The sequence below is a fragment of the Molothrus ater genome, chromosome 25 (genome assembly GCF_012460135.2).
Source record: "Molothrus ater isolate BHLD 08-10-18 breed brown headed cowbird chromosome 25, BPBGC_Mater_1.1, whole genome shotgun sequence".
NCBI lineage: Eukaryota > Metazoa > Chordata > Aves > Passeriformes > Icteridae > Molothrus > Molothrus ater.
Genome location: NC_050502.2, coordinates 1769449 through 1796216, shown reverse-complemented (window position 1 = coordinate 1796216; position 26768 = coordinate 1769449). Strand labels below are relative to the sequence as shown.

The following is a 26768-nucleotide window of genomic DNA, read 5'->3' as shown; positions in this document are numbered from 1 at the left end:
AGGGGATCCCGATCCCACGGAGCGGCACCGGACCCTCTGTCCCGCGGGGGAAGGGACCGGCCGGGGCAGCCGCATCTGCCGGGCCCCGCGGTGGTGGCGGAGCGGATGGGACCCCGTGGGTGCCCGTCCCGCAGCGGACTCGCCGTGCAGCCCCCCGCTCTGAGCCCCGCCGGCACGGGCAGGGCGGGCTGGCGGCTGCGGGCACCGTGCGGGGGCTCGGGGGCTCTGCCCGCGCCCTGCCTGCTCGGAGCGGCAGCACAAAAGATGCTGCTGGTGCAGCGGCAGCGATGGAGGGAGAGCGGTGGGTGTGGGGCTGTGTGTGCGTGTGCACGCGGGTGTGCGGGGCTGTGTGCGTGTGCACGCCGTGTGTCTGTGTGTGTGTGTGCACCGCGACACCTCCCTGCTCCCGCTGCCCCTCCATCCTGCTCGCCCTGCCTGCAGCCCCAGGGGATTTTTTGCCGTTCTCCTCTGGAAAGGCCGAGGGTCGAGGCCAGGCTTGGCTGTGAAGGATGGGGGAGCTGCAGGAGTGAGGGCAGCCCCTGCTGCGGCTGCTGCTGCTGGGGTGGCTGCACAGGGGCAGGGGGCTGTGCCAGGATAGAGCGGCTGTGCCAGGACACTGACCCGGGAACCGAGTAATGCCGACCATGGGGGTGGGGATTTCCTCCTGGCCGGACTCTTCCCGTCTCCATCTGCATTTCTCTCGAGATGATGCCTTTTAACAGCATCCTGGCCATGGGGTGGGTGCCCCGCGGCATGGCGGCTGTGCAGTCCTTTCTGCGGGGTTCTCCTAATCCCTCAGGTCCCCTCCAGCCCTGGGGTCCTGGGCTGGCTGCTGCTTGGCTACGGGACTGCAGTGGGGATGTGGCTGGGGTATGCAGCATTGCGGTGGGGCTGGAGCGATCCTGGGGAGGATCCAGGCAGGGAGGGAGAGCTCCAGCCCTCTCACACCCCTTCCTTGAGCCAACATCCCGCTCAGAGCAGCTGGTGAGAGCTGGGCACACGGCGGGATGTGCTGCTGGAGGTGAGTCGGGAGGACAAAGGAGCCGGGCTGGCAGCGAGGAGGCTGCAAACAAAGCCGTCAGGTTGTGACGCCGTTCGGGAAGGTGGCTCTGATGCTCAGCTGAGTGTGCCAAGGCTGAGCTGCTCTCCCTGCAGACCACCCACCTTTTCTGCCACAGCAGCCCCCGGGGGCTGGGGCTGGGTCCCCTCCTGCCCCGGGCTTGGAGCAGAGCAAGGTTTTCCTTTGTCAGTGCTGGTGACACCCTGCCGGTGGAGCAGCCAGGCTGCAGGATTCTCTAAGACCCTCGAAGTAAACCTGCCCCAGATCCCACCTCTCTCAGCCATCAGAGCACAGAGGAGATGATTGAATGTTTCTGGGATGCAGCAGGACACGGATCAAAGCTCCCCTTTTGTCCCTTGATAATAACATGAATGGGCCAGCTGTGCTGTTTCTTTGGGGTCTCTGTGTCTTTCTTTGGGGTCTCTGTGTCTGTGCTGCTGGTGGGAGGGAGGTGGGACCTGGGGAAGGGCCAAGGACACTGGGAAGTGATGGTGGTGTTGCTGGGGGTGATCCAGCTGATGTCAAGAGCTGCCACAGCCATCAGGACCCATCTCTGTGGTCCCAGGGTGGGAGGATAGGGACAGTTGAACAGAGATGCTGATCTGTGCATCCCAGTTCCTGCTGATTGCCTTGGTCTGTCAGGAGAAGGTGGGAGAGATGCTGTGGCTCCCATCTTCTCCTGGAGACCCTCCTCTGCCCCATTTGCACTGCAAAGAGCCTGGGAGCTGAGCTGTGGGGACCTGGTTTAGGCTTCCCACGTGCTGGCAGGGAAATGGCTGGTACCTGCAGCAGTGCTGCTGTCAGCAGAAGGAAATGCAGGCCCAGCAGCTCCTCCTGGCCGAGGGGCTGATTTCTTCCTGTACCTTGTACCTGCAGCTCAGAGCTGCAGTGTCTGCAAGGGCAGGGCTGGGTCCTGCCCTGACCCTCGCCCTCCCTGCCAGCAGGGTCTGCTTTGCTTGTCCCTTAGCCTGGAGTGTGACTTCTGAGTGTGACTTGTGTCTCCTGGGTCAGGTTCCAAGTGCCACTGTGTCTCCTGGGGCAGGTTCTGAGTGTGACTTGTGTCTCCTGGAGCAGGTTCTGAGTGTGATGGTGTCCCCTGGGGCACGTTCTGAGTGTCCCTATGTCTCCTGGGGTGGGTTCTGAATGACCCTGTGTCTCCTGGGGTGGGTTCTGAGTGTGACTTATGTCTCCTAGGGCAGGTTCTGAGTGTGATGGTGTCCCCTGGGGCACGTTCTGAGTGTCCCTATGTCTCCTGGGGTGGGTTCTGAATGACCCTGTGTCTCCTGGGGTGGGTTCTGAGTGTGACTTATGTCTCCTAGGGCAGGTTCTGAGTGTGACTTGTGTGTCCTGGGGCAGGTTCTGAGTGTCCCTGTGTCTCCTAGGGCGGGTTCTGAGCATGATGGTGTCTCCTGGGGTGGGTTCTGAGTGTCCCTGTGTCTCCTGGGGCAGGTTCTGAGTGTGATGGTGTCCCTGGGGCAGGTTCTGTGTGTGCCACTGTGTCTCCTGGGGCAGGGAGGAGCCAGCAGGGCCGGGCTGTGCCTCAGCCAGACCATGCCAGGGTAGCAGTGCCTGCAGGGAGCTGCCTCCTGCCATGGTGGTGCAGAGCAGGGCCTGGGGGCCAGTCCTCCTCAGGCAGCAGCCGCTGCTTCCTCCTTGTAGGTGACCTTCAAATGGGTGCCTGCAATGCAGCCGGTGCAGCAGCTCCCCACTCCTGCCCTCTGTCCAGGAGGTTTGGTTTGAGGCTTGGCACAGGAATTTGAGGCTGGTGCCCCTCAGCAGCCCCTGTCCCCACAGCCCCTCCAGGTGCTGCCAGCTCCTGCAGCCACAGGGCGCCAGGCCGTGGGACTGGCTGTGCTGCTTGCAGGAAGCAGAGCTCAGCCCAGTAGTTCTGCAGTGTCAGGCGGGGCTGATGGCATCTATTGACCCCCAAGCCATTAAACTGCTTGGCTGGAGGCCTGAGTGGCCTGGCTGGCTGCAGAGCTGCTCCCTCAGGGCACCTCCTGAGGGCTGCTTTGAGAGAGAGCAGCATCCCCTGTGCCAGAGCTGCCATGGCACTGAGCATGCCTGGCCTGCCGAGGAGACGCAGGAAACGGAGCTTGTGAAATTGGGGAAGGAAGTTGAGTCGTATTTCAAGTTTATTTAAACTCTGCAACCTCCAGTGCTCTGCTGCTCTCGCTGCCGCCCCGCTGTGATGCTCTGTGGCCCTCACCAGAGCCGTGTGTGGCTGGTGCCTCGGGGAGGGACTCCCAGCTCCTCCTCAGAGTCACCTTCCCCTCATCTTCATCCCCTCATCTTCATCTTCATCCACCCTCGGGGAGGGACTCCCAGCTCCTCCTCAGTCCCCCTCCCCTCATCTTCGTGCACCCTCCAGGAGGGACTCCCAGCTCCTCCTCAGAGTCACCTTCCCCTCATATTCACACAGCCCTCAGGGAGGGACTCCCAGCTCAGAGTCCCCCTGCCCTCATCCTCATCCACCCTCAGGGTGCTCCAGCCAAGTGGCTGAGCTGGCAGAGGCCTGGTGCTGGGACCAGCTGGGTTCCAGCCCTGCCAGGGTGCTGGCACCTCTCTCTGGTGCCCCATGGCTGGGGCTCTCTGCCTGCTGGGATGCTCTCTGTGAGCCCAGAGTGTCTGCTGCCAGTTGGGGTCACTCACTGAGGAAGTGAAGCTGGAGCCCTTCCACATCAGCTGTTCTGGGGTGGATTTGGGCCCAGTGGAGAGGTGGTGTGAACCCAACTTGTGCCACTGTCTGTGCTGCCCAAGGGCTTCAGCGGGCAGAGAGAGGCTGCAGCCCTGGTACCTGCTGCCCTCCATCCCCTGCTGCCCTCCATCCCCTGCTGCTGCTGTGCCTTGGAGCCCTCTGGTGTGGTCTGGGGGGCCCTGGCTCCTGCCAGCTTTGGCTGGTGTTGGGCTGGCTTTGCTCAGCTGTTACAGGCGTGCAGGGAGAGATAAGGCAATCAATTCCAGCCCAAGGCACGGGATGTGACTGTCTCCTGGAGGGGGAGGGGAAGGGGGGAGGGGAGCAGCCCATCCTGGTGCTGGGCACAGCCCTGGGGTGCTCTGTGTGCCATCTGCAGGGTGAGGCACAGCCCTGGGGTGCTCTGTGTGCCATCTGCAGGGTGAGGGACAGCCCTGGGGTGCTCTGTGTGCCATCTGCAGGGTGAGGCACAGCCCTGGGGTGCTCTGTGTGCCATCTGCAGGGTCAGGGACAGCCCTGGGGTGCTCTGTGTGCCATCTGCAGGGTGAGGGACAGCCCTGGGGTGCTCTGTGTGCCACCTGCAGGGTCAGGGCAGCCCTGGGGTGCTCTGTGTGCCATCTGCAGGGTCAGGGACAGCCCTGGGGTGCTCTGTGTGCCATCTGCAGGGTCAGGGCAGCCCTGGGGTGCTCTGTGTGCCATCTGCAGGGTGAGGGACAGCCCTGGGGTGCTCTGTGTGCCACCTGCAGGGTCAGGGCAGCCCTGGGGTGCTCTGTGTGCCATCTGCAGGGTGAGGGCAGCCCTGGGGTGCTCTGTGTGCCATCTGCAGGGTCAGGGCAGCCCTGGGGTGCTCTGTGTGCCATCTGCAGGGTCAGGGACAGCCCTGGGGTGCTCTGTGTGCCATCTGCAGGGTCAGGGCAGCCCTGGGGTGCTCTGTGTGCCATCTGCAGGGTGAGGGACAGCCCTGGGGTGCTCTGTGTGCCATCTGCAGGGTCAGGGCAGCCCTGGGGTGCTCTGTGTGCCATCTGCAGGGTCAGGGGCAGCCCTGATCCCCACAGGGAAGGATCTCAGGAGGCTGCTCCATCCTCAGGGTGCTGGGCTGGCAAACCACCGCTGTGGGCACCCTTCCTACCCAGGTTTTCCACCTGCTGAGGGTAGCTCAGCCATGGCAGAAGGCCCTGCCCCATCCTGTGGGTGTTTTGCTGCTGGGTGAAGCCACCCAGACACGCTGCTGCTCTGCTTTCACTTTGGGGTTTTGCAGCCTGCCGTGACTCAGGGCTGTGTTCCCAGAGCAGGGGACAGCAGCTCCCCAGCCTGGAGGGAGCTTTTGGGGAGCACGCTGGGCTCTGGGGGGTGCTGAGCCCAGGTGTGGGCTCTGTGCCTGCCTTCAGCCAGGCTCTCAATTGGATTTACAGCAGAAATGTTCAAAGGGGATGGAGATGTGTGAGGGGGGAGCGGGGGAGCTGCACCCCCGGATGTGCCAGCGCCCGCAGAAAGCAGCTGGGGCAGGGTTTGGGTCCTGCACACATCACCCATGGCAGGGCAGTCAGCTGAGCACCCTGCAGCCTCAGCAGAGCCCAGGGCCTCCCAAGGATCAGCCCGAGGACGGGGCCAGCTGCTGCCTCAGCACTGAAATTGGAGGCAGGAGAAAATTGCAGATGAAGCCCCAAACAAAGCTGTCAGAAACATGGCCCCTGGGAGGGAAGGTGATATCCTCTGTGAGCCCGGTGTGAATCACAGAGCCAGGCCTGGCCAGTGCTGTGCTGCTGCTCCTGCTGGGGGTGGGGGTGGCCCCGGTGGTCCCACAGGGCTGCTTCCTGCTGGAGGCTGTCAAAACACCCGATGGCACTGGTTAAACAGCCAGGTTTGGGGTGTGCTGGATTGGGATTCCACTGGTTAAACAGCCAGGTTTGGGATGTGCTGGATTGTGAGAGTGATTCCACTGGTTAAACAGCCAGGTTTGGGATGTGCTGGATTGTGATTCCACTGGTTAAACAGCCAGGTTTGGGACGTGCTGGATTGGGATTCCACTGGTTAAACAGCCAGGTTTGGGGTGTGCTGGATTGGGATTCCACTGGTTAAACAGCCAGGTTTGTGATGTGCTGGATTGTGAGAGTGATTCCACTGGTTAAACAGCCAGGTTTGGGATGTGCTGGATTGGGATTCCACTGGTTAAACAGCCAGGTTTGGGATGTGCTGGATTGGGATTCCACTGGTTAAACAGCCAGGGTTGGGATGTGCTGGATTGTGAGGGCACTGGTTAAACAGCTGGCAGGTTTGGGATGTGCTGGATTGTGATTCCACTGGTTAAACAGCCAGGTTTGGGGTGTGCTGGATTGTGATTCCACTGGTTAAACAGCTGGCAGGTTTGGGATGTGCTGGATTGTGAGGACACTGGTTAAACACTAACAGGTTTGGGATGTGCTGGATTGTGAGGGCACTGGTTAAACAGCTGGCAGGTTTGGGATGTGCTGGATTGTGAGGGCACTGGTTAAACAGCCAGGTTTAGGATATGCTGGATTGTGAGGGCACTGGTTAAACAGCCAGGTTTGCCATGTGCTGGGTTGTGAGGGTGATGCCACTGGGGTCTGCTGCAGGAGATCACTCTGCAGGGGCTTCCTCTGCACCCTGGGCAGCTGCTGATGGGTTTTACTGTGGCTTGGTGGAAGGGACAATGCCTGGCACCCCTTCCCTCTATGGGCAGAGCAGGAGGCAGCCCTGGTGTGTGCTTGTGTGGGTGCAGGTGCCTCCTCTTGCTCGGGATCTGCCCCTCTGTTCTCTCCATGTGGATGCCACACAGTCACTGCCCCCATTGCCAGGGGAGGGCTCAGAGCTGAGCCCCAGCTCTGGGGGATTCCCTTTCCCAGCCCTGCAGCTCCTTGGAGCCTGACATGGCTGGGGAAGATTTCTTGTCACAGCCTGCTGTGGTGGAGCCTGGTGCCAGGCTCCCCTGCCTGTGCCCCCTGGGGCTGTGGGCACCTCCCTGCCCATGCCCAGCTTTGGCAGAGAGATGTTCCCATCCCTGCTCTGCTCTGGGATGCTGGCAGGGAGCTGAACTCCTGCTCCTCCTCTTCCCCATGCCTTCAAGCACTGAGTTCCCTGGCCAGTGTTGCATGGCTGGGAAACACAGCTGGAAAACCCAGCTGGTCCATGGTGCTGTGATCTCTGCTCATCCATTATTTCAGGCTCCACCTGCCTGAGGGAGGCATTAGGTCAAAATGTTCTCTGTTCCTTGCCCAGGTGAGGGACTGGGTTTGCTCCTGGGTACTTCAGAGTTGTCCTGTTGGCCAAGGGCTTGGCATTTACTTATTTATATTTTTATTTATTTATTCATTTTTCTTTTTTATATAAGTTATTAATGTTTATTCTATATATAACTATATATTTATTTTATCCATTTAGTTCTATTTATTTTTATTTATTTATATCAATTATATGTATTTTTATTCTATGTATAATTATATGTATTTATTTCTATTTATTTTTATTTATATTTATATTTCATTTTATTTTATTATTTTATTTTATTTATTTTATTTTTATTTATATTTATTTTATTTATGTAATTTATTGATACATTTCATATCTATTTATATATAATTATATATGTTTATTTAAATTTATTTTTATCCATTTATTTATTTATATAAATACATATTATCATATCAATTTATATCCATTTATTTATTTATATATATTACTTATATTCCCTTATTTGTATTTTGGGGAGGGGCTGGAGAGGCACCTCTTTTGTACCACCTGCTCCCACGTCTTGTGGGCAGTTTTGCTCTGGTGTTCCTGGTGGGCTCTGGGGCTGCAGAATCTCCTGCCCAGGTCAGGCTGTTGTTTCCCCACTGGGTGCCCTGGGAGCTGCCAGCCCTGGCTCTAGGGCAGCCTTATCTCCAGGATGGGCACACCACAGTGCTGCTGGGCTGAACTGGGACATGGGGACCTTGCAGGGGCACCTGGGAGAGGGACAGATCCTGTGGGTGGGATTTGCTGAGCTGGGGGAAAGGGGAGGCTCAGTGCAGAGGGGGTGCACTGGGGTGCAGAGCTGGGGTAGGGTTAGGGGAGGTCTGTCCATCTGTCCCCATCAGACCTGGGGGTTGCTGTGCTTTGCAGGCTCGGGCTGATGGCCTGGCAGGGTCTGTTGGTGAGTGATGGTTTCCTTTAACTCCCTATTCATTGCCACACTGCTGCTGAGGCTGGTTTGGGGCTGTTCTGCATGGCAGGAGGGGAGCTGGGGCTCTGCTGGGGCGTGTGTCCCATCATATGTGCTGTCACTGGGGTTTGGTGACACTGCACCCTTCATGGGTGACCGTGCATAAGGCACTTATGGGGTGAAGCTGGAGTCCAGGGAGACCCCAAACTGGATTGGCTCTGCTCCCCTGTCCCCTGCATCCCCTGGGCCCTGCTGGTCCCTGCCAGGGGCTGGGTGTCCCTGCCAGGGGCTGGGTGTCCCTGCCATGGGCTGGCTGTCCCTGCCATGGGCTGGGTGTCCCTGCCAGGGGCTGGGTGTCCCTGCCATGGGCTGGGTGTCCCTGCTGGTCCCTGCCACAGGCTGGGTGTCCCTGCCACGGGCTGGGTGTCCCTGCCATGGGCTGGGTGTCCCTGCCACGGGCTGAGTGTCCCTGCCACAGGCTGGGTGTCCCTGCTGCTGTCCCATGCGTGTCCCTCAGCTTGCCATGGTCCCAGCACAGAGCAGATGGTGCAGCTCACAGCCCCGTGCTCCTGCCAGAGCTAATGAGCAGCACATGGTGCCTGCCACGGCCTGATTTAAAGGTTTCCCTAAGCCTGGGAAAGTCTGGAGTGGTGGATTAGGGGGAGCCCAGGGGGCTGTGGGGTGTGAGGCAGGCTTGCCCTGCACAGGAGCAGGCTGGGGCCTGGTGGGGTGGGGTTCCTTGGGGGATGATGTAGAGTCATGTCCCCCTTTGGGCTGTGCCCAGTGGGGCTCTGGGTGCACCCCAGCTCTGTGGGGTGTCCAGGAGCTCTGTCTTGGCCCAGTGCTGATCCAGTTGTGCTGGCTGTGGCACCCTGCCTTGGCAGGGTTTGTCAGGGCACCTTGGCACAGGGGGCTCTGCGCTGTGCTCACTGCTCTGGGAGGTGCCAGGCTATATCTCTTAATTGGACTGTTTGCTGACCAGGCCTGGCAGTCTCCAGGGAGCCTGATTCAATTTTCTCTGATTGCTAAGCCACTTCCCTGCCGTGGTAATTAAATGCTGAACTTTGTCTTGGTTTGTGTCCAATATAACCTGTGTGCAGAGAGGCTGCCCTTGGCAGGCAGCCCTCTCCCTGGTCCCCATGCTCAGGCAGAATGGGGCTGGGAGATCCTTTCCCAGGCAGGGGGAAGATTCTCCTATGGGATCTGAGCCCACTGGGGAGGGTGGGCAGCCCCATCCATGCTTGAGGGGTGGGAAAACCTGGAGCACTTTGTTGTGATCCTACCCTGGGGAGCTGCTTGGCCAAGCTGAGAGCCCCACACACCTCCTCACCTGCTGGCTCTGTGGTGCCTGGGCTGTCCTTGAGCCATGGGATGTCCTGGGAGAGCACTGGAGGATGAGAGAGCTGCTCCTCCTGCCTGCCCTGGTGGGATCAGCAGCACAGCGTGGGCAGCAGCCTTGGGCAGAGGAGGTGAAGCTGGGGAGCAGAGAGGACAGCAGGGCTGGCAGGGGCTGGTGCAGGGCTGGGCTGCTGGGCAGGTGCTCCTGCAGCTTCAGTGCTGGGGGGCTGGAGGGGGCTGGTGGCCCTGGGAGCAGAGCTGGGGCCATGGGGGGAGTGGGGAGGGGAGCAGGGCAAGCACAGGGGTGTGGGGATGGGAGTGGGGTGAATGCAGGGGTGTGGGGTGAGCACAGGTGGTGTGGGAACACAGACAGGAGCAGCATGAGTGCAGGCACTGTGGGGAGAGGAGCCAGGTGCTGTCTGGGCTTGCCCAGCCCACCTGTCCTGACAGGCTCACAGGGCTGGGCTGTGCCCCTGGTGGGCTCTGCCAGCCCACAGAGGCTGATCTGTGCCTGGCTGAGGGGCAGTGCCTCAGCAGCAGTGCTGTGGGCAGCCCAGCCTTGCCCCTCTGCAGACAAGGTGGACAAGGGGTGGTGGCTGTGAGCATCTGGGGCCTGGCACAGAGAGGGAAAATCCCATGGAGCTCTTCCAGCCATCACTCTGCAGCTCTCTGGCTCTGCTCCCTGGGCAGGCAGCCCTTCCTGGCTGGGCAGCCTCCTTGGGAGGGAAGAGGAACAGCTCTTTGTAGGGTCTGCAGGCAGCCTGCAGAGAGGTCTTGGAGGGACAGGAGCTCTTTGTGATTCCCCCCAGTCTGTGAGCAGCTGCCCTACAGCCCCCTGACAGCGCTGGGAAATGCTGTAGGGTGTGTGTGCTCATGCTCCCCGGGAGGTGGAGCAGCCCCTGTGTGAAATGGGTGATGCTGGGTGCTGGATCTGGGTCCCAGCTGTGTGCCCACAGGCAGTTTGGTGGGGCGGGTGGGGCTCTCACGGCTCTGGCTCCGTGCTGGAGGGCTGTGGGAGTGTGCTGCTGGCTTTGGCAAACTGCTGGGGGCCACAGGATGCTCTGAACCCCTTGGGGCTGCTGTGGTGCTGGGCTGTGGGATAGGAAGCTGAGACAGCTGGGTGAGGAGGACACGAACCCAGCAGGCCACGTCAGCCAGGCTGTGCTTTCCCATGCAAGGACACAGCCTCCCTTCGGAGTGCAGGAGGCTGGGGCTGCCATGGTGTGTGCTGCCCTCACTGGGCATGCTGGCAGTGCCAGCTGACCCCATCCCTGTGCCTCTTGTAGGGCTCGAGATGCTGGAATGGGGAGATCCCCCCCAGGAGGGATCAGGGACCCCCAGGCTGACCCTGCCTGTGGAGCTGCCTCTCAGTGCCCACCTGGCACTACTGCCTCCCCCAGCCCCTCCTGCATCCCCAGGGCTGGCACAGGGCAGCAGTGCAGAACAGCTCCTGCACCCCCTCAGGGCAGCAGTGCAGAACAGCTCCTGCACCCCCAGGATTGGCACAGGGCAGCAGTGCAGAACAGCTCTGGACCCCCTCAGGGCAGCTGTGCAGAACAGCTCCTGCACCCCCTCAGGGCAGCAGTGCAGAACAGCTCCTGTATCCCCAGGGCTGGCACAGGGCAGCAGTGCAGAACAGCTCCTGCATCCCCAGGGCTGGCACAGGGCAGCAGTGCAGAACAGCTCCTGCATCCCCTCAGGGCAGCAGTGCAGAACAGCTCCTGCATCCCCAGGGCTGGCACAGGGCAGCAGTGCAGAACAGCTCACCCTTTGTGCCTGTCTGAGCTGCTGTGCCTCAGCTCCTGCCCCTCAGTAGCAGGATCCTGTCCCCCCTCCCCGCAGATGCTCGGTGCCCTGGCAGCCCTGCCATGGAGACAGAGCTTTCAGAGCCTGCCAGCCTGGCAGGGAGGGCAGGGACAGCACTGGGGACGCTCCAGCCGGGCTCCCCTTTGTGGGTGTCCCTGCGTGGCTCGTGCTGATGGCTGTGGATGCTGCTGCTGGATCAGGCTCCTGCTGGGAGCTCATCATCACCCAGCAGTGATGGGGAGGGGTGTTCTGCACCCCTGCCTGCCCCTCTGTGTGTCCATCCATCCATCCTTCCACCTCCTGCCTGCTGCACTGCCTGCCTGGGAAGGTTTTCTTGGCAGGAGCGTTTGGCTGGGACTGTGCAGCTCTGTCCTGGCTCTCTGTTCCTTGTCACCATCAGGGCACAGAGTGGGGGCTTGGTGTGGTCCTGGTCCTGCTGGATTTCACCTCCCTGGGCTGAGCCTGGTGTGCTCATATGGGAAGAAAGGAGCAGAGCACTGAGCAAGGTGCTGGCCTCAGGACAGGCTGTGTCAGCTTTGGGCACAGGGTGTCACCAGGGGGGCCACCAGGGCCAGCGTGGGGCTGGCTGGGCACAGCCTGCCAGGGAGAGCTGGAGCTTAGGTCACTCCTGCCAGGCTGGGGGGTGGAAGGCAGCACCCTGCTGCTGAACTGCTGGCTAATTTTGGTTGCCACTGAACAGGTAGGTTGCTAATTGTCACATAATCTGTGTCATGGGCTCTCAGGAGGGCTGCAAGGCTCTCAGTGGATGTCCCAGTCCTGCACCATGCACCCCAATGCTTTTGGCTCTGCTGTGGGTGCCATTGGCTGGCACAAGCTGTCCTCAGAGCTGTCCCCATGACCAGGTGTGGAGCAGGTTGGCTGGCAGGTGAGGGAGCAGCTCCATCGTTCACAGGTCTGACCCTGGCAGCATCACAGCCAGTTCTTCTGGACCTGGGAGCAGACAGCATGTGGCCAGGAGCTTTTTTGGTAGTGGTAGGGACAAGAAGTGCCAGAACACACTCAAATGGTGACTTTATGGCCACTACAGTTGCTCATCTCTGTTGAAGACCGTGGGATGCTCAGGCAGAGGGTGGCAATAGCACTGTGACCTCTGCAGCATTACCAGCTGGGGTTGGTTGGGAACAGGGCCAAGGAGAAACCTGGCCTGCTGCTGTAGGGGATTGTCATGTTTGGCTGGAAAGCTGCTGCAGGAAAGGACCTGGGGGATGCTGGGCAGTGGTGCCTGACCATGAGCCCACGTGTGCCCAGGGGGCCAAGAAGGCCAATGGCACTTGGGTTGTACCAGCCACAGGAGCAGGGCAGTGCCCATCCCTCTGAGCTGGGCACTGCTGAGGCACCTCCAGTCCTGAGGAACCCTCACAGGAAGGACATTGAGGGGCTGGAGCATGTCCAGAGAAGGGAGTGGAGCTGGGGAAGGGTCTGGAGTTCCAGGAGCAGCTGGGAAAGGGGCTCAGCCTGGAGAAAAGGAGGCTCAGGGGGGACCTTGTGGCTGTGCACAGCTCCTGACAGGAGATAGCTGGGGGGATGTTGAGCTCTGCTCCCAGGGAACAGGGACAGGAGGAGAGGGAAAGGCCTCATGGTGTCCTGGGGAGGTTTAGGTTGGATATTAGGAAAAATTTCCTCCTTGATAGAGTGGTCAGGCACAGACTGCCCAGGGCAGTGGTGGAGTTGCCATCCCTGAGGGTGTTTGAAATATGTCTGGCTGTGGCACTTGAGGACATGGTTCATGGTGAACATGGCAGTGCTGGGGAATGGTTGGGCTTAGAGGGAGTTTTCAACCCAAACAATGCCATGATTCTACCTGTGGAGGTGTCATGGTGCCTGGGCATGGCTTGGAACTACACATGAACACCTCCCTGCCCCAGCCAGGGTCTCACATTGCCCAGTTCCCAGCCCGGTGGCATTGCTGAGAGGGCAGGGGTGCAGCACTGGTGCAGGACAGCTGGGGCAGTTGGACACTGGGGAGCAGCAGGAGCTGCACTGGCCTAGAGAAACCCTCTGAGATGTTTTTTGGTGGCTGCATGAGGCTCCCATGGTGCTTTGTGATGTCTCTGTGCTTTCCCATGTGAGTTTTGGCAGCTGGTGCCCGTCCTTGCCCTCTTGCTGCCCTCATCCACTCTCATTGCAGAGTCTGTAGTGTTTGAACACCGGCTGGCAGCAGCTCTCAGGGACATCCCTGGGTGAGGCTTGGCCAATTGCCTGAGGAGCAGGGTCTCCCTGGGGCATTCCTGCACCTCCAGTGTTCCCCTGGTGCTGGGGACACGGGACAGGGTGGCATGGGGGAGCACACTGGGGACTGGCACGTGGGTCCTCCCCAGCCCCACAGGTCCTGGGGAGAGCCAGGGTGAGGGATGGGTCTCCGGGGTGCTTGGAGCTGGCTGGACAATGATGTTTGGGGAATGGGAGTGGGGCAGATGTTGGGGTATGGGCACTGGAACAGCCCAGCATGGCCAGGCTCAAAGTGAGTTCTTAAATCCCCTGTGGAAAATTCATGTGTGCACAGCCCTCTAGTGCTGCTGCTCATGCTGGTCCAAACCCCCCTTGCAGGTATTTAGCCCCCTGGGGGGAGTGGAGAGACAAAGAAATGTTCTGCTGAAATCCTGCTCTCATTTTTCCTGAGAGGGAAGAAAATTCCCAATGGAGTTGTGGCTCCAGTTGGTTCCTCTGCCCATTCCCTGGGGCTGCAGCTGCTGTTCATGTCTAGGGCGGGGATGAGGGAAGCACATCATCTTGCTCCAAAAGTAATTAAAGTCAGGGATAATTTTTTCTGGAGGAGGGTGGAACCCTGGGAAGGCGACAGGAACGAGTCTGGGACTGAGCACATCAGAAGCTGCTTTTTATTGTGGCTGCTGAGCTAAATATATCCACAGAGGCACAGAGCAGTTCCCACGTGTCTGCTGCTGTGTGGGGTGAGGGCTGCAGGGTGCTGGGCACTGCCTGTACCCCCACACACAGCCCAGGGCCTTGCTCCTGGGCGGGTGAGGATCAGACACTCATGCACAGAGCTGTGCCAGGGCAGATTTGGGTTGGATCTCAGGAAAGGTTCTTCCCCTATGGGGTACTGGCACTCCCTGCCCTGCCAGGGACACCCTGTGCCCCCAAACACAGCCCAGGGCCCTCCTGGGCCTTGCTCCTGGGTGGGTGAGGATCAGACACTCATGCAAAAGCTGTGCCAGGGCAGGGAAAGGTTTCCTATCAGGGAAAGTTCTTCCCTCAGAGGGTGCTGGCACTGCCTGTACCCCCACACACAGCTCAGGACCCTCCTGGGTGGGTGAGGATCAGACACTCATGCACAGAGCTGTGCCAGGGCAGGTTTGGATCTCAGGAAAGGTTCTTCCCCCAGAGGGTGCTGGCACTGCCCAGGCTCCCCAGGGAATGGGCACAGCCCCGAGGCTGCCAGAGCTCCAGGAGTGTTTGGGCAGCGCTGCCAGGGATGCCCAGGGTGGGATTTGGGGGTGTCTGTGCAGGGCAGGGGTTGGACTGGATGATCCTGGTGGGTCCCTGCCAGCCCAGGAGATTCCTGATTCTGAGTCCCAGTGGCTGCTCAGGCCTGGATGTGGCTTGCCAGGGATGTGGTTTGAAGGAATTAATAGCTGAGTTTATGGAGCACCCGGGGACTGGAGCTGTGCAGTCATTAGCGCTAATGAGAGCTATCGGCACAGGCCTCGGCTCCAAACTCCCGCTCCACGAGTCCCCTGGGAGCCCCCGGCTTCCTGCAGCCGTGCCTCACCACGGGCAGAGCTGTGCAGGTCCTGCAGAGGGGCAGCAGTGTCTGTGAGTCCTGCAGAGGGGCAGCAGTGTCTGTGAGTCCTGCAGTGGGCGCAGTGTCTGTGAGTCCTGCAGAGGGGCAGCAGTGTCTGTGAGTCCTGCACAGGGGCAGCAGTGTCTGTGAGTCCTGCACAGGGGCAGCAGTGTCTGTGAGTCCTGCAGAGGGGCAGCAGTGTCTGTGAGTCCTGCACAGGGGCAGCAGTGTCTGTGAGTCCTGCAGTGGGGCAGCAGTGTCTGTGAGTCCTGCAGAGGGGCAGCAGTGTCTGTGAGTCCTGCAGTGGGACAGCAGTGTCTGTGGGTCCTGCAGTGGGACAGCAGTGTCTGTGAGTCCTGCAGAGGGGCAGCAGTGTCTGTGAGTCCTGCAGAGGGGCAGCAGTGTCTGTGAGTCCTGCACAGGGGCAGCAGTGTCTGTGAGTCCTGCACAGGGGCAGCAGTGTCTGTGAGTCCTGCACAGGGGCAGCAGTGTCTGTGAGTCCTGCACAGGGGCAGCAGTGTCTGTGAGTCCTGCAGTGGGGCAGTGCCTGTGAGTCCTGCAGAGGGGCAGCAGTGTCTGTGAGTCCTGCACAGGGACAGCAGTGTCTGTGAGTCCTGCAGACGGGCAGTGTCTGTGAGTCCTGCAGAGGGGCAGCAGTGTCTGTGAGTCCTGCAGACGGGCAGTGTCTGTGGGTCCTGCAGCAGGGGCAGTGTCTGTGAGTCCTGCACAGGGACAGCAGTGTCTGTGGGTCCTGCAGTGGGGCAGTGTCTGTGAGTCCTGCAGAGGAGCAGTGTCTGTGAGTCCTGCACAGGGGCAGCAGTGTCTGTGGGTCCTGCACAGGGGCAGCAGTGTCTGTGAGTCCTGCAGAGGGACAGCAGTGTCTGTGAGTCCTGCACAGGGGCAGTGTCTGTGCACAGGGGCAGTGTCTGTGCAGGTCCAGCTCTGCTCCCACATTCCCAGGCAGGGGTTGGCTGCAGTGGGTGGGATGGGATGGGTGGGTCAGGCTCTGCCCAAGCCAGGAGCCAGCTCAGCCTCGCCTGTCCCAGTCCCATCTGCAAGTCCAAGGCTGGGGACAGCTTTTGGGCTGGGTGGTGCTTTGCTTCAAACGGTGAGGACTGTATTGTCTTGTCGTGGTTTTGCATTTTGCATTTCAATCCTTTGTAGCTGGGGTTTGATGTGTCTGTGTTGGAGCGAACGGGGCTGTGCTGCCCTGACTCTGCCAGGCTGGGGCTGATCCTGTGCCACAGCCTCTGTCTGTGCCCAGCCCTGCCAGGGCAGCTGTGAGGGGCTGGTGGGCTGGGGGCAGTTCTAGGTGTGTGTGTGCCCAGCCCTGCCTGTCACCCATTCGTGGAGGTGCCTGGTGGTGTTTCTGGGTGTGTCACCTCCTGGAGGTGCCTGGTGGTGTTTCTGGATTTGTCACCCCCTGTTCTCAGCTGCAAACAGGTCAGGGTTATGGCTGGCTGCAGGAGCTGAAGCATCCCCTGCTCTGTATGCTCTGTGCTTCAGGCAGAGCTGCTGTCTGTCCCCTGCCTGCATGAGCCACGTTTCCAGCAGGTGTTGTAGGGTGTCCTGAGCTCAAAGGGACCCACAGGGTTCTCTGACTCCAGCTCCTGGTGCTGTGCAGGACACCCCAACAATCCCACCCTGGGCATGTCTGGCAGTGCTGTCCAAACACTCTTGGAGCTCTGGCAGCCTCGGGGCCATGCCCAGCACCTCTGTGGGAAGAACCTTTTTCTAATACCCAGTCCTGGCACAGCTCAGGCTGTTGCATTGGGTCCTGTCACTGTCACAGAGAGCAGAAATCAGAACTGCTCCTTGTCAGGAAGCTGCAAACCTCAATAGGTCTGACCTCAGGCTGCTTTTGTCCAGTCTGAACAAGCCAAGTGACCTCAACTGCTTCTCAAATGGCTCCTCAAGGCCCTTCACCATTCTTTTGTCCCCCCCTCTGGACACTCCCTGATACCTTTCTGTCCTTCTTACACTGTGGTGCCCCAAACTGCTCAGCACTCAAGGTGAGGCTGCAGCAGTGCAGGGCAGTGAGGAGCAGTTCTTTTCCCCCTGTTGTGCTGGACTGGGCACACTCTGGGACATGGCTCACAGGATGGGCTGTGCTCTCATCCTCAGGGCCACACTGGTGTCCCCCAGGCCTGTGCTGCCCTCACCCTGCTTCTCTTCCCATAGGATCCGTCCTCAGCTGCCCAAAGAGAAGATAGAGGGATGTCACATCTGTACCTCAGTGACACCTGGCGAGCCCCAGGTGCTGCTGGGCAAGGACAAGGCCTTCACCTATGACTTTGTCTTTGACCTGGACACGTGGCAGGAGAGGATCTACACGACGTGCATGGGGAAGCTCATCGAGGGCTGCTTTGAGGGCTACAATGCCACTGTGCTGGCCTATGGGCAGGTATGGGCTCTGCCCTCAGTGTGGGCTCTCCAGGGAGGCTGGACAGGGCACCTGGGGAGGCTGAGGAAGGTGGAGGGTGTGGAGTATTGATATATTACCAATATAGCCAGACAGGACATGCCTGAGCTTGTCTGGCCCTTGCTGCTGAACCAAATAGCGGCAACTGTGGTGTTTGACCCCACAGACACTTTGGGCTGCCTGGGTGTGTGGTGTTTCACCCCACAGACACTTTTGGCTGGCTGGGTGTGTGGTGTTTCACCCCACAGACACTTTTGCCTGTCTGGTGCTGCAGCTGGGCACTGCAGACAAGTCCAGGCCTGCAGGAGCTCTGGTGGTGCTGGGATGGAGCTTCCCCCCATAACAGGGGCTGCTCCTGGGGTTTCCCTCTGTGGAGAAGCTTTAAGGGGATGGTGAAGGAAAGGAGTCGGTTCTGATGGAGGGTTTGGATCCAGAGCTTTATTCTGGCCCTCAGGCCTCTGAATGCAGCACCAGCTCCAACAGAGCTCCCTGAGCCCGTGGTTGCTGCTCCTTTAACCCCGGGGAGAGGGGAGGGAAGGGGCAGGGAGCCACCAAGCAGGGACAGGAGGGGAGGGACAAAGGGACAAAGGACACCTGGATGGCCCAAGGCCCCCCAGGGGTAGAGGGCATCCTTTGGATCTGCCCAATCACTCGAGGCCCTTCTGGAATGCCAGGACTGACAGACAGTGCTGGGAGGGGAAGGAGAGGTGACTGACACACCTGGGAGGGAATTATCAGGGGAGAGACCCGGGGTTCTGAGGTAAACCCTGAAATCACAGTGCAACAGTGGAGGATCTCACCCAGGTGAGGATCTCACCCAGGAACCTGCAATCCTTGGGTGACCCAGCACTCTGCACTGGGATGTGCAACAGTGACACTGAATGGTGGCAGCAGGGAGGACACATGAGCAGGGGTGTCCCTCCAGCCCAGGCTGAGAAGGGCTGCAGAGTTAGGATATGGATGGAGTCAGCTCCAGAGCAGCAGAGCTTTCCTGCTTGTTCAGCCTCTGAAAGTGACGTGGAAATTAGGAAAAGTGAAGTTACTGAGGTAATAGTGGATGATGAGACAGAACTTATATTTGTACCCTGTAAGGAGGTGAGATCCTGGGTGTGGAGAGAACAGAGTTGTCCCTGGTTGGGTGAGAGCTGGGAGCAGGGATGGCCTTGGGTGGGAGGAGGGGGTGGCAGGGCTGGCAGTGTGGGGCTGATGTGTCACTGGGGGTCACAGTGGCTCAGCAAGGGCGTTTGGGGAGCCTGAAGTAGCAGAGGGAGAATATGGGGTGTATTGGGCAGAGCTGAACCTGGGAGGGCCCAGCCAGCTCCTGTCCCTGTCTCTGCACAGACTGGAGCAGGGAAGACCTACACCATGGGCACTGGCTTCGACATGAGCATCTCAGAGGAGGAGCAGGGCATCATCCCCCGCGCCATCAGCCACCTCTTCAGCGGCATCGAGGAGCGGCGGCGGGCGGCGCAGAGCCAGGGCCTGGCAGCGCCCGAGTTCAAAGTCAGCGCCCAGTTCCTGGAGGTGAGTGGGTAATGGCAGGTCTGGGGTAATAACCTCTCATTTGGTGTTATTATAAAGCAGAGCAATAGGGCTCAGGAGCTCAGTCCCTGGGTAGGGACCGGGTGCCCGAGGCTCGCTTGCTCATGCCAAGGCCGCAGGGCTGCCATCTAGCAAGCACGGTGATTATCAGCTTATTAAATATTAAACCCCGAATGTTTCGGGGTGTGTCCTGCCTGGCTTCGTCTGGCCTCCCTGCTGGACCAAAGGCGGCAGCTGTGGCGTTTTTCACCCCAGAGATGCCTTTGGCTGGCTGGGTGCTGCAGCTGGGCGCTCAGAACAAGTCCAGGCAAAATAGGAGCTCAGTTTACCTTTGGTGGAAAAGGTTCAGACGGTGAAGAGAAAAGGAGCGGGTTCTGTCGTGGAGCTTAGATCCAGAGTTTATTGTAGCATGGTAGATTTCTGAGTCTGGCAACAGCTCCAGACCGACAGACAGAGACAGGACCACGGCAGAGACACAGCAGAGACCCCGACCGCGTGGTCTTGTGTCCTTTTTAAGCCCCAGGGACAGGGGGAGGGGATGGACAGGTGAGGGCCAACCAGGTGTGAGCAGGGGAAGGCTCAGGGGATGTGGACGCCAGGACAAACCAATGAGCCCAGGTCTGGGGGGGTCTGCCCATCACACCACGCCTTGCTGGAAGGTGCCAGGCAGGAGGGCACAGGGGGAGGGTGAAAGGTTGGCATCCTTGAGGGGGTTGGGATAGGTGAGACAGGAAATGGTGACACACTGCAACATCAGCTCTATAGTGATTGCAAGCTCTCAGGATTTCAGCTCTGCTTGCTAGGTAGTGGTGCCCTGGGCTTGAGGCTGCAGCAGACGGAGAGAGAGGAGAAGGAGAAGGCGCAGGCTGTTCCACGGAGATGGCTTTGTTTGGGGAGGTCCGTGAAGGGTCTCTGCTCTTCTTCTTTCTCCCCTAATGGGGTACAGTATGCTTCTTTTATAGGGTTGGAAAGGATCCAAGCTTGACCAATGGTAAGGGGTTAACATGACATTGCCTTATAGGGTTACAGAGGTAGGTTAAGGGCGGAGGACAGAGAAACAGGAATTTTCTTTTGCTGTTTCAGCATTCCTATTGTTCATATCCTCCATGGTGCTTTTCCTAAATCTATGGGGTTTACTACACTGGGGGACACCATGGCCCTTGCTTCTGTGCCTTGGGCTCCTCCAGATCTTCCTGACAGAGCTGCACCCTGTGACAGGCATGGGGCTGTGTGCTGGTGCAGTGGGTGGAGGGAGCTCCCACCATGGGGAAGGGTGGTATGGCTTGGTCCCCTGGGGATCCGGGGGCTCTGGGCTGCCTTACCCCTGTTTGAGGTCAAGGATAGCCCTTTCTTCTCCTCCTGTTTCACTCTGGACCAGAGCTCCCAGTGAAACAGGAGGAGGAGAAAGTGCCACCCTGGGGGGGGGTTGGGGAAGGACTGGGCTATTTTCCATGTCCTTTGTTGCATCTCTGACCTTGAGAATGCATCCTCTCCTGCCTCTGCCCAGGCTTCTTCTGTTCAAAACCTCTTCCATTAACTGCTTCACTCCCTGGAGAAGTTTGTCCTGGGAAGCACATGGACCTTGTATGTTGGCAGCATTTTTCCTGGGGGTTGCTCCTGGGCTGAAAAAACAAAGAGGTGCAAGTGGGAACTGTTTTAAGGCCCCAGTGAGAAAGCAGAGGGTGGTGCTCAGCAAAGCTGAGCTCCCAAGCAAGCTTCATCTGGTTGAGGCTGAGGTTTTGAGAGGAGATGGGCAGGGAGGGGCCCTGTGCTGTGATCTTGCCTCCTGGTGGCTTTGTTGGCCATCACATCTGGGTGTCTTCAGATGCTGATGGCTTGGAGAGGGCCCAAAGTCACTTCCTACCCATGTCTCCATCTGCAGAGCCCCTGTGGTGCTGTTGTGTCCTCCCATTCCCCTCACTTGGCCCATCCAAGCTCCTGGTTTTCTGCCCAGTTGTGATCAGTGTGTGGGGCTTCTCTTGAGCGATCCTTTGTGCTGGGCTGGAAATGGGGACAATTTCCTGCCTGTCCTGAAGTCCTGCATGGCTAAAGCAGCACGTGGCCACGTCAGGCACTGGTCACCAACCCTGGTGTCCTGGCAGGGGCACAGGACTTGTTCTGGCTGATCCCTGTCTTGTGACTTTGCTGCTGGGAGCAGGTTTAAACCCTTGAGGAGCCTGGTGGCACCAGGAGCACCAGGGATGGATTAGTCTGATCCCTTGTGCTGGCCAGGAACCTGCAGTCCTAGGGTGACCCAGCCCTGTGCACTGGGATGTGGGTGCAAGAGTGACACTGAATGGTGGCAGCAGGGGGACAGATGGGCAGGGGTGTCCCTCCAGCCCAGGCTGAGAGGGGCTGCAGAGTGAGGATATGGATGGAGTGAGCTCTGGCAGGGCTTTCCTGCTTGTTCAGCACTCCCTGGTCCCCCTCATTCCCTGCACACCTGACAGAGATGCCTTGAGCTGTGATGAGAGTGGGGTTTCACTGGCTCCTGTGGCCAGGTGAGCCAGGAAGGTCAGGGGGATGTGGAGCTCCTGGGTGTCTGCTCAGTGGAGCTGCCTGTGAGCACCAGGAACTGAACAGGTTTGGGCAGCAGAAGCCAACCCAAAGCTCAGAGCTTTGCATGGAAGCTCTGGAGCACCAGTGTGATGAGGAGAGGCTGGGGGAACTGGGGGGCTCAGCCTGGACAAGAGGAGGCTCAGGGGGATCTTCTTGGGGATCTTCTTTCTCTCTACAGCTTCCTGAGAGGAGGGTGGGGCTGGACAGGGGTCGAGCTCTGCTCCCAGGAACAAGGAACAGGAAGAGGGGAAACAGCCTCAAGTTGTGCCAGTTGAGGTTTAGGTTGGATATTAGGAAAAATTCCTTCCCTGAAGTTGTAGTGTGGCATTGGCACAGGCTGCCCTGGGCAGAGGTGGAGTCACCATCCCTGGAAGTGGTCAGAAGATGTGTGGGTTTAGTGGTGAACATGGTAGAGCTGGGATGAATGGTTGGACTTGATGGTCTTGGAGGGCTTTTCCAGTCTGAAGAGTTCCACAATTCTGTGCTTGTGCCTCTTCTGGTGCACATGCACCAGAGTCACCATCCCTGGAGGTGTTCAGCAGATGTGGGGTGTGGCATTTGGGGACATGGTTTAGTGGTGAACATGGCAGTGCCAGGGTAAATGGTTGGACTTGATGATCTTGGAGGGCTTTTCCAGTCTGAAGGATTCCACAGTTCTGTGCTTGTGCCTCCTCTGATGCACATGCACACACCCCAGCTCCCTGCCCAGCCTTGCAGGCAGTGTGAGCACACACAGCTATGGGGGAGTGGCAGCAGGTGCCAGAGGGCAGCTCCTGCCAGTCCTGCAGTGCCAGAGGGCAGCTCCTGCCAGTCCTGCAGTGCCAGTGCAGCTCCTGCAGTGCCAGAGGGCAGCTCCTGCCCATCCTGCAGTGCCAGGGCAGCTCCTGCCAGTCCTGCAGTGCCAGAGCAGTTCCTGCAGTGCCAGGGCAGCTCCTGCCCATCCTGCAGTGCCAGGGCAGTTCCTGCAGTGCCAGGGCAGCTCCTGCCCATCCTGCAGTGCCAGGGCAGCTCCTGCAGTGCCAGAGGGCAGCTCCTGCCAGTCCTGCAGTGCCAGAGCAGTTCCTGCAGTGTCAGGGCAGCTCCTGCCCATCCTGCAGTGCCAGGCTTGAGCAGCCTCGTGCTTCCCCTGCTCACCCCACACCCACTGCTGCCCTGCCCAGCTCTACAACGAGGAGATCCTGGACCTGTTTGACAGCACCCGCGACCCCGACTCGCGCCACCGCAAATCCAACATCAAAATCCACGAGGATGCCAGTGGGAGCATCTACACCACGGGGGTCACCTCACGCCTCATCAGCTCCCAGGATGAGGTGGGTGCAGCATGGGGCAGACACAGAGCAGGGGTGCAGCTCAGTGGGGGGATGTCAGAACTCAGCGCATCCCTCTGGGTGTCCAGAGTTGCCAAAGCCCCTCTTGGGGAGCTTGGAGACCCTGGCACACAGCCCAGAACACCTGGGGATGTAATTATGACCTGTACCAGCTTTGTATGAAGACCTGAAAGTCACAGAAGTTTAAATAATGTAATAATAAAATTATCACCAGGTGAAAGGGTAGATTTTGGGATTTTTAGAATGAGGGTTTTGGGGATAAGATGGAGGGACTTGGGCGTGTCCAGCCTTTCTTCTTCTTTACCTCCATCTTCTGCTGTGATGCTGGCACTTTGGGATTAGTTTAGAATAGAAGCTCACTGTCTAAAATAATTGATAAGTATTAGAAAGTAACTGTAAATATGTTATATGTAGTTTGTAGTATAAAAAGACAGCACTGCCCTGGGGGTGGTCAGAGTGCCTACACTGCATACAACAGACTCCAGGTCACACACTGAGCAACCATATATGCATTTGGAAACTCAGATTAATTTTAAATGGGACTCTTACTTGGAGATGAAAACTTTCAGTGGAAATCCTATTAATTCACATACACCTTTCCTTAGAATCCTCATAACCAATACACAGGAATGTTATCCTAAGGGATTGGGACCCATGCCAGAGAGTTAATTTGCAAGTTGCAGTAGGCTGCCCTGCTGAGTGGACCTCGGCTGAGCAGGAGAAAAATTTTATAGATAAGATATAATAAACAACTTTAAGAACAAAAACTGAAGAACTCCAGCTTGTTCTTCGGACGTGCAGGCTGAAACAGAGACTTTTCACATATCTCAGAGCTGCAATAACAGCAAAACTCCCAAGAGGGGGAGATCTCTCCCAGGGTGGGAGTGCAGTCCTGGGGGTGTTCTGGAAAAGGTCAGAGTGTCCACTGAGCTGCACAGGGTCTGTCCTGACTCCCTAGAAGGGTGCTTTAAGGTTTCCTTCCCTGCCTGGTGTTGTTGCAGCTGATCCAGTGCCTAAAGCAAGGAGCTCTTTCCCGCACCACAGCCAGCACCCAGATGAACGTGCAGAGCTCCAGATCCCATGCCATCTTCACTATTCACCTGTGCCAGACAAGAGTGTGTGCCCGCCCAGAGCTGGTGAGATGTGCTCCTGCCTCATGGCCAGGCTGTTCTTGGGTTCCCTACCCAGGTGATGAATGAAGTTCCCTTGGGAAGGGGAGAGGGTTTGAAGTCTAAGAGAAGCAGGGATTTCTCTTTCCAGTCACAGCCTGCATTAGGGTTTAATGGGTGCTGAGGGTGAGCTGATCTGAGGCAGGATGGCTCAGAGCAAGCTGCTCTTGGGATGCTGTCCCCATCTCTGGGGGGCTGGATATGGAGGGTGAACGCTCAGACTCTGGCTGACACCTGAGTGAAGGCCAGGGAGCCTCTGCCTGCTGCAGTGTGAGGTGCTGACCCCTATTGTGTCCCTGGCTGCAGGTGAATGAGGAGGTGAGCAGCCTTCTGGATGGATCCCAACCTGCTGCTGAGTACGAGACCTTGACAGCCAAGTTTCACTTTGTGGACCTGGCTGGCTCAGAGAGGCTGAAGCGGACGGGTGCCACGGGCGAGAGAGCCAAGGAGGGCATCTCCATCAACTGTGGGCTGGTAGGGCTGCACTGCTGGGCAGGGGTGGGGACAGGGCAAGGCCTGCCAGGGGAAGCCTCTAACACTTCTGGGTCTTGCCTGGAGCTGCCCTGGGCTGTTGGGGAACTGCTGTCGTGGCTGGGGTTTGTGCTGCCTGTGCCTGATGGGGAGAACACGCAGTGCCAGTGGTGGGAGCACAGCTCTGCTGCCAAAGGAGACTCCTGCTGTGGGGTGGGGTGCAGCTGGGCACAGGGGTGCAGCTCCCAATAGGGTGAGATCTGCTAATCAGAGCTAAAAACCCCACTGTGGGGCTTGATGCTTCTTCTCAGTGCAGCATGGAGAGAGGCACAGCCCAGGCTAAGGGGAGCCCCACGCCTGCCCCTTGTGCAACCCAAACCTGTGCTACAGTGTGTGCCCCAGGCCTGAGGTGCTGTACCCTCAGCCAGGGCTGAATCTGGGGGGGCTTCCCTTTGTGTTGGTAGCTGGCCTTGGGGAATGTCATCAGTGCCCTTGGAGACCAGAGCAAGAAGGTCGTGCATGTGCCCTACCGCGACTCCAAGCTCACCCGCCTGCTGCAGGATTCCCTCGGGGGCAACAGGTAAGGGGGACCCAGGTGGGGGCTGAGCTTGGGCTGAGGGCTGCAGGGGCTGTCCCCTTGCCCACGGGGCTGAGGGGGCTCTGGAGCTCTGGAGGAGCTGTCTCAGGACTCCAGTGGCTGCTTGGTGAGGGAGAGATGCCTTCTTCCAGGCACGGCATGACTTTGCAGATGTAAAGACATCATCAGCCTCAGGTGCAATCAGCAGCTTTGGCAGAATCAGCTGATGCAAAACCCTCCTGAGCCCTGACAGATCTGGGACTTGGCAAGTGTTGGTGCCCAGAATGGGATTGAATTCCCTGCCTCTTCTCCAAAGAGGGAGGCATTGAGGAAGGGCTGCCTTTCCCAGTGCTGTGTGATGTGCTTGGGGGGTCTTGTGGGTGCTCTGGCTGAGCAGGAGAAAAATTTTATAGAGCTCTAGCTCTGGGAGGGATGAACCCAGTTCATAGCTTGTTTTAAAACCCAGAAGGGCCCAGAATGGGTGTCTGGGGGCACGTGGTCTGTGCTGAGCCCTGGGTTTGTAGCTGCTGGGTTGCTGAGCTGTGCAGGGACTGTCTTTCACCCTGCCCTTGCATCCCCAAGCCAAACCATCATGATTGCCTGTGTGAGCCCCTCTGACCGGGATTTCATGGAGACCCTGAACACTCTCAAGTACGCCAACCGCGCTCGCAACATCAAGAACAAGGTGGTGGTGAACCAGGACAAGACGAGCCAGCAGATCAGCGCCCTGCGCGCCGAGATCGCCCGGCTGCAGATGGAGCTCATGGAGTACAAGGCAGTGAGTGGGGCCAGGTCCTGCTGTGCCCAGCAAGGGAAGCACTGCAGCCAGCTGTTCACTGCCCCCCAGTGGGATGGGGTGTCCCTGCTGTGAGCAGGTTTGCCCCCGAGCAGGCTGCACGGGCCAGAGAGCTCAGTCCTTTATGGGGACAGACTGCCCAAAACCCAAGCAGCTCTCAGCTGCTGGCTGCCTTTAGCAAACATAAGGGATATCAGCTCTTTAGTGATTATCAACTCTTTTGAGTTCAGCTCTTTTGCTTGCTAAGGTGCTGCAGGCCAGCTGGCAGACGCAGAGAGAGAGAGAAGGCTGCTCTGGAGTTCTACAGCAATGTCTTTACTGGGGGTCTGTGAAGGGTCACAGCGATGGCTCTTCTACCAGAATGGGCTAAAACAGCCCATTCTATAGGGTATAGAGGGATCAGAAATTGTCCAATAGCAGGGGTTAAGGAGAAGCGACCTATGGGGTTACAGAGAGATAAGCTGGGGTCTGAAAGGCAGAAGACAGGGGCTTGCCATGACTTGGCATTTCCTATCTTCAGGCCTCTGCTCTCCACAGGGCCCTAGCAAGCCCATGGCCTGCTACAATGGGGGAGAGAGTTGAGAGAGTAACAGTGAGAAAATTCCTTGGTTTAGACACAGTTTAAGAAGTAAAGCAAACCAAGGAATTCATTCCCCGTGTCCCATCACAGGGAGGTGTTCAGCCATGCCCAGCCCAGCAGAGCTCTGTCAAGTCTAACAGTGACTTGGGACAATGCTCCAGGCATCCCCTGTTTCTTCTTCCTTCCCCCAGCTTTATATGCTGAGCATCACATCCTGTGGTTTGGGATATCCCTGTGGTGAGTGGGGGACAGCTGTTCTGGCTGTGTCCCCCCAGCTCCTTGTGCACCCCTGGCCCAATGCTGGTGGGGGCAGAACAGCTCCTGACTCAGCAGGAGCTAAAATCATCCCTGTGGGATCAGTGCTGTTCTCAGCACAGATCCCAAACACAGCACCACACAAAAGCTGCTGTGAGGAAAATGAACTCCACCAAAGGCAAACCCAGCTGATGGAGCAACCCTGGTCAGGAGGCAGAGACAGGTGCAGAAAGGGCCTTCCTTGTGTT

The 26768-nt window shown here is 58.5% G+C and overlaps 1 protein-coding gene across 5 annotated transcripts in view; it reads left to right on the top strand.

Annotated features, from left to right (window-relative positions):
- The window catches only part of KIF21B (kinesin family member 21B), a 59606-nt gene that overhangs the window by 810 nt on the left and 32028 nt on the right, over positions 1 to 26768 (top strand). For all 5 annotated transcript variants that reach the window (XR_004981633.2, XM_036398309.2, XM_036398308.2 and 2 more), the window contains exons 2-8: positions 17003 to 17225; positions 18585 to 18767; positions 22505 to 22654; positions 23674 to 23808; positions 24148 to 24315; positions 24777 to 24892; positions 25472 to 25667. Coding sequence is in view for 4 of the 5 variants with exons in the window: in XM_036398309.2 (XP_036254202.1) it covers positions 17003 to 17225; positions 18585 to 18767; positions 22505 to 22654; positions 23674 to 23808; positions 24148 to 24315; positions 24777 to 24892; positions 25472 to 25667 (1171 nt within the window). In the remaining variant the exon portion in view is untranslated. The remainder of the gene's footprint in view (positions 1 to 17002; positions 17226 to 18584; positions 18768 to 22504; positions 22655 to 23673; positions 23809 to 24147; positions 24316 to 24776; positions 24893 to 25471; positions 25668 to 26768) is intronic.